This window comes from Delphinus delphis, chromosome X (assembly GCF_949987515.2).
Source record: "Delphinus delphis chromosome X, mDelDel1.2, whole genome shotgun sequence".
Lineage (NCBI taxonomy): Eukaryota > Metazoa > Chordata > Mammalia > Artiodactyla > Delphinidae > Delphinus > Delphinus delphis.
This window is the reverse complement of record NC_082704.1, coordinates 55,067,688-55,084,872: the sequence shown is the minus strand read 5'-3', so window position 1 is coordinate 55,084,872 and position 17,185 is coordinate 55,067,688. Positions and strand designations below refer to the sequence as shown.

Sequence of the window (17,185 nt, the reverse complement as noted above, 5' to 3'; positions counted from 1 at the left end):
GGTTTGACATCTTCCAGGAGGAACAAAATGCATAGAAGCTCAAGCTTAATCTGCAAGGTTGACAGATTCATTTTCTTAATCTCACTAACTATATATCATATATGAGGGTATTTAAAAAACCTTTCTGAATGCAGTGATCAGGCCAATTTTATTAGTATTCTGTGACTAAGATCATTTCCATAAAGAATGGTTAACAGCAGAAACATTCAGTCTGCTCAACTGACTGAACATCAAGAGCATCAGTATGTTTATTGGGCCCTTAAAAATACCAGCTCCACAGTTTACATTCCAAGGAAAATTCTTTTCTACCCCAGCCAGTATTCAGGAATAAAGCAATATCTTTTCTCATGTAAGTTTTGATAATATTAGATCTCTAATTATTATTATTATTATTTTTTGTGGTACGTGGGCCTCTCACTGGTGTGGCCTCTCCCGCAGGCTCCGGACGTGCAAGGCTCAGCGGCCATGGCTCACGGACCCAGCCGCTCCACGGTATGTGGGATCTTCCCGGACGGGGTCATGAACCCGTGTCCCCTGCATCGGCAGGCGGACTCTCAACCACTGCGCCACCAGGAAAGCCCAGATCTCTAATTATTATATACCAAAAACTGTATTGGAGATAAGTAATAGTCTCATTATGGCCAGAATATTTAAGTTAAAATTTGAAAGAAGATGACCAAATGCTTCTGCTTTACACTTGATTTATCTGTACCATACAGACACTGCCTTAGTCTGCTGGTTTTAAAAGAGTCCATTTTAAGCACTAAAAGATTCATGTCCTAAACAGACATTCAATAGTGGGTTTTATTTCTACTTTAGAAATACAAAGAAAACTAATGTTTGTTTTCAACTGATTTGTTTGTGAAAGAAGTACATCATAACATGCACTACCACAATGCAGGGAAAAGTCAGGTCTAACCTCACAAAAAAGGGACAAGCAAGAAAGCCAGTTCTAGGCAGGGGAGGAGGTGTTGCACTAGATTTCAGACAGCAGTGGCTCTGATCCTGGTACATCCACCTCTGTACTAGGACCACTACAGGATGACAGTTAAGTGTTGATTTTGAAGACATCATGGAAGGTGGAAACACTTCAGTCAAAAATTTGGCTCTCAATTCATTAAGCATTTGGAACCACTCCACTATACCTAAGAATGCAAATTCTCATCTGCACAACTTAAGAAACTTGGAAATTTTAAAATTTTGTATAACAAAGGCTCATGTAGTGCTTATCATGTGCCAAGTACTCTTCTAAGAGCTTTGCAAATATTCATTTCCTTAATCCTCATAACAGCCCTATATTGTTATTCCATTGTTATACAGGAGGAAACTGAAAACACAGGGTGGTTAACCAGTAGGTAAGTGCCAGAGCCAGGATTCAAACTCAGCAAGTCTGGCTTCAGAGTCTCTACTCTTAACTACTAAACTATGCTACCTCTAGGAATATGATATGTTAAAACATAAAATTAGGATCAAAGTTAATTGTTCATTCAACAAATGTGTATAATTCAAAAGAGGTTATTTTAGAGTTAATTCCTTCTATTTTTAAATGCACCTGAAGAATATGGGTCTATGCATATGGGACCACAATTAAAGATTATAGATTCAAAAATGAGTATTTTCAAATTCAAATATAAAAGAGATTTACTTAAGAAAAAAAGCCACACTGTGATCCCATTTTTCTTTTCTTTTTCTTTTTAACATCTTCATTGGAGTATAATTGCTTTACAATGGTGTGTTAGTTTCTGCTCTATAACAAAATGAATCAGCTATACATATATTCATTTTTCTTTTAAAAACTCTAGTTGGGTAAGCAAAAAGTTTGAAAAATATGGCTGTTTACAAATACATGTGCACTTGTATGAATTAACGTAGGGATACCAGTCTAAATGTAAGTTAAAAATTACAGGTTTATTATATTCAATGTATGTGAATTAAAAACTGTAGGAGTAATTAAAATAATTAGTTGAAACTAGTTTGGCTTCTTGAGTAGGCTAAATATACCTTCCTGTTTATGCTACTCATTTGTTTAGCAAACTGTTTACATACAGAGTATAAAGTAAAAACATTCAAATTGTTATGAATGTTAAACTGGTGAGATTAAAATTGGTGAAGTTTTGCCATATGGAAGTGGGGTGTTTTTTTGGCAAAACTTTTATTCTATTTCAATATATCAGGCAAGTGAGAACCTACTGCCTAATTTGGGGAGAGGGGAGAAGATGAGGCATGAACAGATAGAAAAATAAGGAGGAATGGTTAAGTTACATTAATTATTTCAGCCCCAAGAGAGCTCTCCTTTACAAATTATTTCTCTAGTACCTGAAAGATAAAACAGTTTCTGTCCTGCAGTATTTAATTTCTTTCCATGGTAATTTCTAATTCCGTTTTCAAAATATTTAACTTATTAAGCACCTATTATGTGCCAGCCAAAGTTCTAAGCAGTTACCTATGTATGAGAAAAGTATACCAAATTCAATAGTAAAAAAAGAAAAATTATGGAGTACCCATTTACGCGCTAGGAACTACAGGAGACATAGAGATGACTTAATTTTATACCGCAAATATATCTATCAACAGACTCAAATTATTAGGTAATTTAATTACATAATTAAATTCTAAATCTAGTTTGTATAAACTGGTCTACAATATATAAATTAATGTTTCAGTAATTACAAAAACATTCATTCTAAATACCAAAACTGTGAAGTCATTCAATTTTTGTTGTAATACCCTACATCAGTGTTGGACAATTTTCAACATACTTTCCCTAACATCATCACATTTAAGGCTCACAATAGCCCAGGTCAGGAGGTAGGATTAGATTTAACTACCCATAATACAGGTAAAACAATTGAGGCTCTGAGAATTTAAATGACATGTTCAAGTTCATGCAAGTAACAACATGACAGAGCTAGAATCAGAACCCAATTCTAAGACTGATACTTTTATAATACACGGAAAACTTTCTTTCTTGGAAGTACGACAGGTATTTTATAAAAAGATTCAGTTTTTGAGCACTCCTTACCAAAGTAGAATATAAACTGATGAATAATTGGAAATGAACAGCTTTGTTACAACTATAGATGATCACATTAATTAGATCAATCTGGAACAAAACCAAATTAAACAAGGGAAGAGCAGAGAACGCCTGGAAACCCAGCTATCTAACATAGCTGGCAAATAAAGCCTTAGATCTTTGTAATCTGGCTGCCCTAAGGTTTTTTTTTGCTCTTTGAATTGACTTGAAAATAAACACACTTCACATATTATTTCTATTACAGTTGCACAATAATATATTGGCTCCAAAGAGATGGGTTAAGAATTGTTTTGAATGATACTTAAGTTAGTCTATGCAATCATACAGTGTTACCTTTCAATTTAATCAAACTAAAATTTCAGCTCTAAACATGGACTTAATTCAAATATCATTGGACTTAATTCGAATATCACTCTTGCCCTATATATAGTCAGCCACCTTTCACTCTAATACAAGTTATTAGAATTATTTTAAGACCTGGAATAGCACACATAGACCTGGCGTAGTTACCTGAGGAGAAAATGATTGGGTGAGTTTAATCTAGTATCTGAATTAGCACTGAAGGGGAAGTAAAGTAGAACCTGAAACTGTATAATTTGTGTAGCCAATACAATTCTAATATATTCATAAGAGTCACAATAAATGCTCCAGCACCACACACTTAAGTGTAATATAAGTTTTTTTAAAAATTAATTAATTTATTTATTTTTGGCTGCGTTGGGTCTTCGTTTCTGTGCGAGGGCTTTCTCTAGTTGTGGCAAGCGGGGGCCACTCCTCATCCCGGCGCGCGGGCCTCTCACTATCGCGGCCTCTCTTGTTGCAGAGCACAGGTTCCAGACGCGCAGGCTCAGTAGTTGTGGCTCACGGGCCTAGTTGCTCCGCGGCATGTGGGATCTTCCCAGACCAGGGCTCGAACCCGTGTACCCTGCATTGGCAGGCAGATTCTCAACCACTGCACCACCAGGGAAGCCCGTAATATAAGTTTTAATAAGAGGCTACTCCCAAATTAAAAGACTTGTCCTGTCAAAACCTGAGGAATAATGCAGGAAAGGACACAAAAGCATTCCATTGTTTTATTAACGACAACGTTCACTGATCTGTGAATAACCTGGCAAAAAATGAAGATTATTGAGTTACTTTACCTGTCTATCCATCCATCACCAGAGAACAGGTTTCAAAATGATGGATTATCTCACCACCCTGCAGTTTATCCCACACAATACTCTCTCCTCAAGGGAAAAACAAACAAGTGATCATACAAACATCATCATGCTTACCCCCTATACTTTATGTATCATCTCCATGCCAATATCAACTATTAACTAGAAGGAAAACTGTCTGGAAAATCATATACAAAAGACTCAAAAAATGAGGTATGTCACTGTTTATTTTACCCTCTAGGATTTTACAGTTTATAAAAAGCCTATTCAAAAAATAGTCCTCAAACTATTGGGAGACAAGCTTTTGGTTAACCTATTCTACAATGCTATTCTAATTTAATAAGGACGGTTCTCAATTGAAATAGTACATCCCAGTGGTTCCTAACCTTTTTGAGCTGTGATACATCCCTTGAGACACTGACAGAAACTAAGAACCTCCTAAAAAATGCAGCTATGCACATTACACCCACAAAATTTGGCATGAGATTTCAGGGTATTTACCCCCAAACTCCTGAAACCCAGGTGATTTATTCCAGGCATTGGAAGCCAGGTTAAGGACCCCTGAATTTGAAGAATGCCTATTATTATACCAGCCTTCCACTGCTATCTATTTTAAGCTGAGATATGTGTTTTTAAAGATGATGGCTATAAGTTGGCTTATGCTATAATTGAAGATGCCCAAATTAAAAATAATTAAGAGGATTGTAATTACATGTATTCTTTAAATGTGTGGATTGAAAGAAAGGAAAAGAAAATATACCAAAATATTTAGTGTGGTTATTGTTAACAGGTGATGGGATTTAACTATAATAATCAATAGTAATACTTCTGTTCCTGTTTTCCAAAATTTCTGTACATGAAATTATATTTCTTTAAAAAATATTTATTTATTTATTTTGGCTGCACTGGGTCTTAGTTGTGGCATGTGGGATCTTTAGTTGCAGCACACGGGATCTTTAGTTGTGGCATGCAGGCGGGATCTAGTTCCCCAGCCAGGGATTGAACCCGGACCCCCTGCATTGGGAGCACAGAGTCTTAGCCACTGGACCACCAGGGAAGTCCCTGTATTTCTTATATAATAAAGACATAATTTTATTAAGCATGATGACACCAACAATAGGAAAATGATTAAATAAATTATGGCACATAGGTCCATATACCAGAGAACTGTTCAGCCCTTAACATTTTAAGTATGCATATACATACATGTTCATACATAGATATCTGTATAAGCATGGGAAATATGGGAAGATATGTAACTAACTTAACAATGGTTAACTCTGGGGGTGGAATTCTAGGGTGGGAAATAGGGCTTGCATTTCCTTATAAAAGTGAGTGTCTGTGTGCTTTATTATTTTTTTTCAGTATTTTCATTTTTTTCTACCTACTAAGATTATATGTTACCCCAAAATTTGCTTTTTAATGGCTATTTAACATCTCCTGACAGGTATACTTTGCTAAATGACCTACATGAATTATTCCATTGATTCAAGTGCCAAGAGATTTTAAACTGTTCTGTTCCTTAAAGAATTTTTACATAGTTCCAGATTATAGAACCAAAAGTTGAGTAAGAAGAATGTAAGAAAGACCTGAAAGAACATTTTATTCTCCCTGCCTGTCAACATTTAACTAGAGTAGACTACACCAAATTAAATATATACTGAGTTGGACTAAACCAGTATTTCTCAAACAGGGACTATTTTGCCCCGGGGGACATTTGGCAATGTCTGGAGATATTTTTGTCTGTCACAAGTAGGTAGGTGAAGGTAGTGGCATCTAGTGGATAGAGGCCAGAGATGCTGCTAAATAAACATCCTAAAATGCATAGGACAGCTCTTTCAACATCACAACAAAGAATTATACTGCCAAAAATGTCAACAATACTTCAATTGAGAAGCTAGCCTAAATCAAGAGCCTCTAGAACAATTATGTATCTCACAGAAATGGACCATGTTCAATGACAAGGTGGGGTCAGACCACTGATGGTTCTTAGCATAGAGTGGAGCCCAATCTTCTTGCTCTTTTCTAGAAATGGATGGGTTAACAGAGCAGTCTGAGATTCCTATAACTTCCTAAGTGTCATCTGTGTGCTTTGATTAAATTAATTTCATGTCATATCTGTTTAGGCTCCTTCAAATCATTTCTGAGTACTGATGGCATTCATTCCTGCATTGCACACTCTGGAACCTGATGAAATATGTTTTCTTATTCTTTAATTGGTCTATGAGTGTGCATTTTATTTTCTTTCCTCAACTACAGTAAACACTATTGACACTGCCATCAAAGTCTGACTATATCATATTCTTTTTCATATATATCCACTACACCTAGGAGAGTATAAAGTAGAGAACAGACGCTTAAAAAATAGCTGTTGAATTAAAATGGGAAGAAATGAAAATAATCAAACTTATAACAAATGACAGAGATGCTTCTTCACAAGTTTTCTGTCACTTTAACTAAATCTTTTCCTTCTTGTTGATTAGAATTGGGCCCGGAGAGCAATTCCCCTGGCTGCTTCCCCTTCAGCAGTGTTCCCTAAACAAGCAGCATCAACAACATCTGGAAACTTATTAGAATGCAAATTTCCAGGCCCCACTTCAGATCTACAAGTCAGAAACTCTGGGAATGGGACACAGTAATCTGTTAAATTCTGACGTAAGTGAAAGCTTGAGAAATATTGCTCTATGGGCCCTTTAACACCTAATTTTTGCAGCAATTCATAAATACCAACTATTCACTCACTTATCCATCAAATACTTAATGAATGACTAATAAATACCAGGTATTGCACTCAGGCAATTTTCTATAATTTCCTAACATCAAGGTTTTAAAAAAATTATCATGTTTTGTAGGTACAAGTCTATCCCGTTGATTACACTAGGGTCGGAAAAACTACCACCTATTTTTGTAAATAAAGTTTTTTTGGAACACAGCCACGTCCATTCTTTTACATACTGTCTAAGACTGCAAATAGTTTCAACCAAAACCATATGGCTTGCAAAGCCTAAACTATTTACTATCTGACCCTTACAGAAAAAGTTTGTTGACCCACTGGATTAGAACACAAATCTAGCTCAGTCCCTAACTTGGTCTCATACTTGCCCTGGTAGCATTCTACAACAGCAGCAACAGCAGCAGTAATCATCATAATCATAGTAACAGTAAGAGTAGTAACACCTAACACTTATGTAGTACTTACTAAGGCAAGTACTGTTTAAGCACTTTCTAGATATTAATTCACTTTAAGCCTCACAACCTATGAAGTAGATACTACTATTATTATCCCCATGGAAAAACTGAAGAGACTGGAACACAGAGAGTTTAAATAACTTGCACAATGATACACAGCTAGCACATGGTGAAACCGGAATTTGACCCCATTGGTCTGGCTCTAAAATGTACACTCTGGTTCACTGCACTGAACTTACTTCTCCCCCACACCACTAGAGCACAGATATCTGCTTGCATCTACCCGAAGAGGCGCTTGTAAATTACAGTTCCAATAGCAATATTTTCAAGTTTTCCCATCTCTCCCTGGTCTTTAGAGCCCAGAAGCACCTTTGCTATTCACTCTTTAGAACCTCTTCTTTTTATAAGCTCTTAAGGATGATTATCTGAGTAAAAAAATGCTTTCTTTTATAGAAAATTCTCACAATGGTTCTCAACCCTTATTAGGTCACGGATGCCTGTGAAAATCTGATGAAACTACCAATATTTTTATAAAGATATACATATAACCTGTTATATATAAGTTCCAAGGACCTATGGACCCTAGATTAAGAACCTTTGGTATATTTCAATGTAGTTCTATTCAGCTGCACTGCTGCAAAACAATAGTGTGTAGCGATCCACTGTGAAAATATTTCTTAACCATATGATTTATATACTTGATGTCCAATTAATTAATCCGTTTCTTTTAAATTCACTCTGGCAATTTTTTAACATTTAATTTCAAATATTTAAGGCTTGATTCAATAATCAAGCTTTACATAAATACACACACACATACATTTGGATTGATCAAATCTACCAACAATCAGACATAGGGCCAGATTCTGCACCTAGGTGTATCGTGGAGTTCTACTTATGACACTGTGGGAGGAAACCAATGGGATTTGGAGCATAAAACAGATCAATGCTAACTAGTCCCCAAAACGTATAAAACATAACTGCTACTGGGCTCATCTGCATTACTGTTTATCAAATGCATACATACAAGTTATAGGGGTGGGGGGGAGATCGATTTGCTCATGGTCTGTTTCTCCTTTTACCTTTATCAATTAGGTAAATTTAGGAATTTGACATAATTTCTTTATTCATCTAAACTGGTATTTCCTATTGGGCACAGAATCAGAACATGTTTCTAGAACACGGTAAGAATGGCCCTTATTCTCTCCTGTCTTTTTTGCGGGGGTGGTGGGTGGTGGTGGGGGAATGACTATGCATCGACTGTGAGAAAAGAAATCATAGCAAATTACAAGTTGTTAAACCACAAATATTTAAAAATCCCCCCAAATAACAATATTTTAATTAACTATCTCCTCTTAATTTTTTCCAGAAAACATTGTTTAAAGAAACATTGTAGAAGAAGTGAGTTGTGTAGAATGCATACCAGGAAATCTGGTTTCTAGTCTCAGCCTCTCTTTACCTTAACTTTCCTCATTTGTAAAATTAGACAACCAGTCAAAACAATATAACAGCATTCTTCCAACTCTAAGTTTTTCTGTCATATCACTAGCAAAATAGTAGGGAGATTTTTACAAGAAGAGAGATTAAGGAGAATGCTGTTGAGGGGGAAAAAATGTACAATTAAAGAATCTAGATCCATAATCTAGCCCACACTTGTTGGGGTGAAGGGGTAAGAACATTGGGGGCAGACAGTAAAAAACCATCTCAATTTTGCTTTTTCTGACTTCACATGCAGTTGAAGCCATAAATAAACTCATAAAATTTTCCATCAGTATAATCTTTCATCAATTTTAAGGCTTCTCTTGGTTTTCAAATATGTTGATCCAGGTTAACAAACATCTCTTAGATTTCTGAAAATTCTCTAAATAAAAAAGCTTGGGGGCGTCCCTGGTGGCGCAGTGGTTGAGAGTCTGCCTGCCGATGCAGGGGACACGGGTTCGTGCCCCGGTCCGGGAAGATCCCACATGCCGCGGAGCCGCTGGGCCCGTGAGCCATGGCCCATGAGCCTACGTGTCCGGAGATTGTGCTCCGCAAGGGAGAGGCCCCAACAGTGAGAGGCCCGCGTACCGCAAAAAAAAAAAAAAAAAAAGAAAAAATAAAAGCTTGGTTATTACAGAAGAAAATAAGCAGGCAACTTTGGTCTGAGAGATGTTTTATACTATGAGTTCTCCAAATAGAACAATACAACATTCAGTAAAGTGTATGTTTTGATCTTGGACTTTGGACTAAAGAAGTTATTTTTTTAAAGCAGAGGAAAAAAGACAAAATATAAAATACCTTACACTTTATATTAAAAAACCAATTCCATGGTTATGACAAAATCATAGTAGCATCTATGTGGCCCATTTGGGGCATCATTCTTTCTTCCATTACTGATTGAATGTATCAAATGGGAGATTCCCTTTCCTGTTGTTCCATGCTATTCCTATAATCTTGAGCAAGTTACTTATATGTTTTGGACTTTTGGTGTTCTTTCATTCTCTTTTTTAAAAAGCTCTAATTTAATCAATGTGTGTTCCACAATTTCCTGAGGTAGATCATGCATCTATTCAATTTTCCATATACAATACTCAGGAAAATGATATTTGAATGCGAATACTTGGTACAAAATATTCAGTGGTGATTTTACACACACACACACAATTTATATTACATGTTAAAAGTAAAACATATTCATTCTGTATGTTTTAACAATCCCATTACATTAAAGGAAAAAAAGGAAATAAAATGTAGGCTAAAATCTGAAGAATGGAAGGCAGAATTACCTAGTAAACTATTAGTTAAATTCTCTCTCTTTACAAAAAACAAGTAACAATCTCCAGGCAGTCTAAGTCTATTTATAAAAAAAAATGTAGAGTTTGTTTGCTCCCACAGGTACTGCTCCATTTCATAGGTTATGAAAACACGACACAGTATATGAAACCCATTCTGAACTAGAAAGTAGTTCTAAAGGCTACCATGTTACCAACCACACAGATAACAGAAACAAATTACTTGGTTAGGGCTTAAAAAGGACTTCTGTTTGGAAGATATAGTGTGAGAGTTTAAAAACCTATATACTGCATACATATCCTGCCCAGTGTGCCAGAAAAAATATTAACCAACGAATATACAGTAGGGGAAATTCTATGGCTTGCTAGACTAGAAAAATATATAGGTTTCAATGACTTTCTTCCAGTATGGTTCAATTTATGTATCTTGACATATCAATGGGTAATAGGTAGTACAATAAATAAGCTTCATTTTCTTTGCTGAAAAAAAAACCCTACCTATTTAAATTGATAAAAACCTCAAAGGGTGGTCATTCATGAAAGTTATCTCCAGTAGTTAAAATGTTATAGTTTATGCAGAGTTCATTTAGAATGCAAGGATATGACTTACAAAAGTCTTTGAATCCTTCACATAAATATACATGCATGCCATTTATAACAGTAGCCTTGATGAGAACACACTGTAACTGGCTGTGAGAAATGCTTAAGAGGGTTATATTAAAACAGAATATAAAACGGTGGTTAGAAATCACAGAACAGGTGATACCTAATTCTGATAACCTGGTGATAAAAAGTGTAGACTATGATGTACAGATGGTGGTAGTGTTAGTACTTTAGGATATAAACAGAACAATATTTATATGAAATTGTAAAGCATTATGCAGGGAATCAAATATAAAATTAAAAGTTAATATCCCTAGGCCAAGTAAATGCATTTTATTATAACTTATAAACACACAGATTCATATATATAATATGTAGGAAGAACTCAGAGTTGCCAAAGAACCACCCAGAAGTTTAATATACTACTTCAAATATAACAGTCTTTTGTTGTTGTCTTTAATATCTATCTATCTACACAAATACATATACATTTAATTATATCATTCCCTGAAATTTCAATTCACTTCAAATTGGAGAGAGCGAGATATAATTTTTATAACAAACATTAAATATGAACCACACACAAAATTCTGAGATAGGCTTGCAGAGGATAAAAAGATACAGAAGGCTGATAAAACCTCAGCCTTAAGAAGGTTACAATCATCTTTGGCGAAAAATATTTCCTTTGTCTAGAATTCAACACATAAGGGTGTCATTCAAATTTTTTATCAGTACAGGACAAATGAAACTTTTAAATGTTGTTTCCCTTAAAAATAACAAATAAACAAACATTAAATATATATTTACAAATATATGAATTAGGAAAGGAAATAAATGGATTTTGTGAAAAAATAAGAATGAGGTTAAATAATCCATTTTCATAAAGTGCTGGTAAGGAAGCCAGTGATCTTCTGCTCACTCCCCAGTGACCTGTTGATTTTGTCCCTATTCCTTACCCTAAAGTTCTGTAGGAGTAAGTGGCAAGTGGGAACATGAGAGAAAGTAGTGTAGCTCCCTCTGAATCGGGCAAAGCCACAGGAAGAGGAAAAGAATGATTAAGAAACCCATACAACTCCCCTATTAGTTTCAATTGATAGGAGGACCTCTGGTCCTGGGGGACATGACACTGCCCATTCATCCCTACTTTGACAATAGGTGGAGGAGAAAGAACTTGTCTGGAATTACACAGACCTATCTTTCAGAATTAAGTTACTTTCAAATTTATAACATTCTTACCACCATTCATAAAATCACATATTGGACTAGATACTGTGAAGGGACCTCCTATTACTAACAAAAGACTATTTCTTACATTAAACATAATTTTTATTGCACTGCTGAGAGTGAAGGAAATAAGAGAAATGTCCATAGGAAATCCACAACCCCAAACACACATATGCACAGTACAAACCCTGAGCTGAACTCAAAGCTTTGAGCAACAAACACTGCAATTAAAAAAAAAACAAACAAACAAGTCGTGTTGCCCGTATCAGTGTGGGAGCTGTATCTGGGGTTTCTTTATTAAGCAAAGACCCCCTGAAGGGAGTTAGAATGGTCCCAAGTCTTAGTGCCTTCCGGCTGAAGGAAAACACAAATAATTCTTGAAGGAAAGCATTCTTAATTTGGGCCCCCAGATTTCCACAGATTAAAATCAATCAGATACAAACTCTCAGTCAAAAATAAGCATGGCACAAGAAAATAAATCATTAACGTAAATCAACAGAAACAACACATGGCAGAATATAAAATATCTGTATATGAAAGAAGTGACCAAGCAAAAGAGTCTATCAAACAATGACAGGAAGATTTTGGGGGAAAAAGCAGAACTTCTAAAAATGAACGATAGAAATATTGGAGTAAAAGAAAAGGGTTAAACTGCAGATTAGTTACAGGTGAAGAGAATAAACTGGAAAACAGACCTTTATTAGGTACCCAGAATGTAGCAGGAAGGACAAGGAAATAGAAAATATGAAAGAGAGATTAAAAAACATGGAAGAGAGAATGCTAAGTTCTAAAACATACCTATTTGTGGTTCCAAAAAGGTGAAAATAAGAGACAATGGATGAAAACAACATTTGCAAGATACTGACTGATAATTTTCTAAAATAATAAATGACAATTCAAAGATAGAGGAACTTGCAATGTAGTTGTTTGAATCATATGGAATTGTAGGTCAAAATGTTTTAATATTGTTAATTTCATATGGTTTGACCTATATCAAGCTAGATAAATACAAAGGAACCAATACCTAAATTCACTGTAGTGAAAATGCAGAACACTGTAGACAAAATATCTCAAAAACAGCCTGAGAAAAAAGAGATATCACTTATAAAGAAATGACAATTAGGCTGACATCAAACATCTCAACAACAAAAATGGAACCCAAATGACAGTGGAATAAAATTTTAACGTACTGAGAGAAAAGAACTGCCAACATAGAAATGTTTACCTAACAAATATTCACTCAAGAAAAAAGGCAAAAAAAAAAGTTATTTTCATATGCACACAAACTAGAAAGCATTAACTGCCCAGAGCATAAACTAGAGGAACTTTTAAAATTATATACTTCTGAAGGAAGGAACAGACTCCTGTTAACTGCACTTACACTACTTGGTAAAAGATAGAAATTGTCAGATGGAATTAAAAATATGTAATAATATGCTATTTAGAGCTCTAAATATAGTTGAAAAATAAAGGGATGGAGAAAGATATAACAGGCAAATATTAAAAAGTTGGAGTAGCTCTTTGATATTAGATAAACTAGACTTTAAGAAAAAAATGTATTATTAGGGATGGAGAAAGTCAGCAGACTATACAAAACATTAAATTCATCAGGAAGATTAAACAATTATAAATTTATATAATCTTAATAAATTGCCTCAAAATAAATATAAGGTAAAAACTGATAGAATTATAGGGAGAAACTGACAAATCAAAAATCATAATGGGAGATTTCAACATCACTCTTATCATTGACAGATCAAAGAAAAAACACTTCAATAAAAATAAAGTTTGAAAATGACAACTCGAAGTTTGACTTATCAGACTTCAAGAGCAATAATTAGAGAGCCCTGTAACCAACAACTAGATAAACACATTCTTCTTGAGCACATGTGGAAAGATTATAAAAATTGATGACATACTAAGTCATAAAGTTCAAAGAATTAGTACCATAAAAACATATTTTCTATACACAGTAGAATTAAATGAGATGGTAAGAGCAAAAGAATCAACCAGATTAGCTATTTAAAAATACATAACTCATGGGTCAATGAAGAAATCACAATGGAAATTAAGATAATTAGGATTAAAATGAAAATAATATATAATAACTGTGTAAGATTCAAAACAATAGAACTTTACCATATTATTGCTTATATTAGAAAATTAAAAAGGTGACTATTTAACTCATTAGGTTTCAGCCTAAGAATTTGCAAGGGCAGGGGAGGGGAGGGATGAGTTGAACAAAGCCCAAAGAAAGCAAAATAAAGGATAATAAAGACCAGAAATTAATGAACTAGGATACAGAGAATCAAAAAACCCAAAAGTTGATTCTTTCAAAACATAATAAAGAGATTGAGAAACTTGTCCAAGGTTACATGGCTAATAAATAGAGGAGCCAGGATTTAAATCTATGCAGTCTGTTTCCATAGTCCAGGTTCTTAACTACCATGCTCTACTACCCCCAAAAGTTCTAAGTATAAAAGAAAAGATTGCTATATTTGACTACATTAATCTTAATGACCTCCACGCATCATAAATACCATAAGGCAAGATACATGCAACACATTTAACTGAGAAAAGATCAGTATTCAGAATATATAAAAACACCTACAAATCAATAAGAAAAAGACAACAACCCAAGAGACAAATGGGTAAAAGACATGAACAAGCATTTCCCAAAAGAGAAAACATGAATAGCCAATAATCATATGAGAAGACGCTCAACCTCATTAGTAATTCAGGAAATGTAAAATAAAAATACAATGTGATGATACTTTAGGTGAATTAGACTGACAAAAATTAAAAAGTCTGATAACACCAAATGTTGGCAAAGATGTAGAGCTATGAGAATTCTTATATACTATACTGCTGGGGGAGGTAAACTGGTACAACTCTCTGGAGAAACAACTGGACACTATCTTGTATGAACCTTCATATATCCCATGACTCAGTAATTCCACTCCTAGATATGTATACTAGAGAAAATCTTGAACTTGTATACTCTGAAACATACACAGGATGTTAATAACAACAAAAAACTGGAAAAACCCTGTGTCCATCAACAGAAAAATGGAATAATAACTTGTGGTATATTCAAAATGGAATACTATGTAGCAATGAAAATAAGTTTAACTATAACCACACACAACAAGGATGATGCTTTGAAACATAATACTGAGTGGAAAATGGAATTTACAGTATGACTCTATTTTATGAAGTTAAAAAACAGGCCAGACTGATTATAGCATTTAGGTAAGTAGGTAGGCAGGCAAATAGATTATAAAAGAGTAGAACAACAAAGTATAAGTTTGCATATACTAAATCTTGATTAAATCTCATTTTTGTCTTTCTATTTTTCATCTGTTATTCAAGTATCAGTTTAAAAGAGATAAGAAAACCAATGCCTGTCTTACCTGCAGAAACACTGAGGGAGTTCTCCTTGGCCATATAAAGGAAACAAAAATGGAGTGTTGCCATACCGCCCAAGACAGTGAAGAAAGTTTTTGGTAGCTCTGAGACCATCTATAGTACTGCTGGCTGTCTCTGATGTCATTGCAATTGAATGTAGGACAAAATATTGGAGGTTGGGGGTCAATTTCTGAGTTTTTAAATATTCAGAAAATGTAATTTCCTCATAGGCTATGAAAAGAAAGATGAAAATTTATCAATTAAAATCAAACCCAAATTTCCACTTAAAACCATTGCACAAAAATGAGATCAGATCTGTTTAAAACACTTGGCAAAGGACACAGGTGGTAATATTATTACATTTTAAACAGAGACTATTGATTGTGGGGGGACAAAAAAAAACTAGAAACAATCTCACTATCCTAATTGGACTGACGATACAATATTTAGCTTTAAATGATGATTCTTTGTTTAGTATTTTATGGATTTAAAAAATTAGAAAAGTATTAAATAATATTAAAAGTATTAAATAATTAAATCATCACAACAGGTTTCCACAGTTGGCAATAATCTTACTTTATTATTAAAACTGCAGAATAATACCAATAATTATACTTTGAAATATTAAATATGACAAATGGCAATTTTTTTGGTGAAAACGATAGAGTAATACTTGTTGTTTTTGAATTGCTATTTCTTCCTAAAACTGCAAACAATGAACTATGACTAAAAGGTAATGAAAATAATTTCTGTATGGCTAGTGGAATCAGTCTTACTGCCTTATAATCACACCTCAAAACATAAGGATCCCCTAAATACTATTCCTTTAAGCCAAGAACAGAAAAAATGTAATTGGACTGTTATTGGTAGACAAAAACTTCATAGAAATAATATAAACAAAAATTATAAAAATTTCCTAAGAGAATATAAGTTTATACTACTGTGGAGAATAATCTGGCAGTATCTAATGGACTTGAAGCTTTAAGAACAAGCGCTAGACTTTTAATATTCCATCTAATATAAAAAAAACTGCTGTATTTCTCATTGTAACTTTATAAGTGAATTGTCAGTATATTCCTATTTTGGATAACTCTTCCAGCTCAATGCACTTTAAGTGTAAAGCTCTGATATTAAAGTGGTGTATTCAACTTTCAACGAACTCTGAAGTAACTGGTCCCAGATCACACAGTGAGATGGGTCAAAGCCAAGACTAGAAACCATCCATATCTTCGCCTAATCCAGGGGTTTCCCACCCCCATACTATCTAGCTTGTTTTTAATCAATCAAAATAAATAATTCAACATTCCAAGCAAAAGTGATCCTGGAAAAATGAAAAAACATACTGATTTTTTAATGACTGATAAAAAAATTAATGGATGGGGTGTGGGAGAGTAACATATATGCACTGCTATATGTAAAATAGATAAACAACAAGGACCTACTGTATAGCACAGGGAAATATATTCAATATCTTACAATAAACTATAACAGAAAAGAATATGAAAAAGAATATATATATATATATAATATAAATATAACTGAATCACTTTGCTGTACTCTTGAAACTAACATAACATTGTAAATTAACTATACTTCAATTTTAAAAAATGATTAAAAAATTAATGGATAATGAAAAGGGAGTATCATCTATGAAGAACCAGTTGACTGCAGTGTTTAATTAACAAGAATAAAAATGAACACCCAGCACAGAATTGCTGTCATGATGAAAATGTTCTACAGCTGCACTGTAGCCATAGTAGCCACTAGCCACGTGTGGCCACTGAGCACTTGAAGTG

General features: G+C 34.3%; 1 protein-coding gene across 1 annotated transcript in view; it reads right to left on the bottom strand.

Annotated features, from left to right (window-relative positions):
* The window catches only part of CHM (CHM Rab escort protein), a 207,637-nt gene that overhangs the window by 104,086 nt on the left and 86,366 nt on the right, over positions 1-17,185 (bottom strand). Inside the window, exon 8 of the mRNA XM_060002983.1 lies at positions 15,395-15,620. Within this exon, the coding sequence (XP_059858966.1) occupies positions 15,395-15,620 (226 nt within the window). The remainder of the gene's footprint in view (positions 1-15,394; positions 15,621-17,185) is intronic.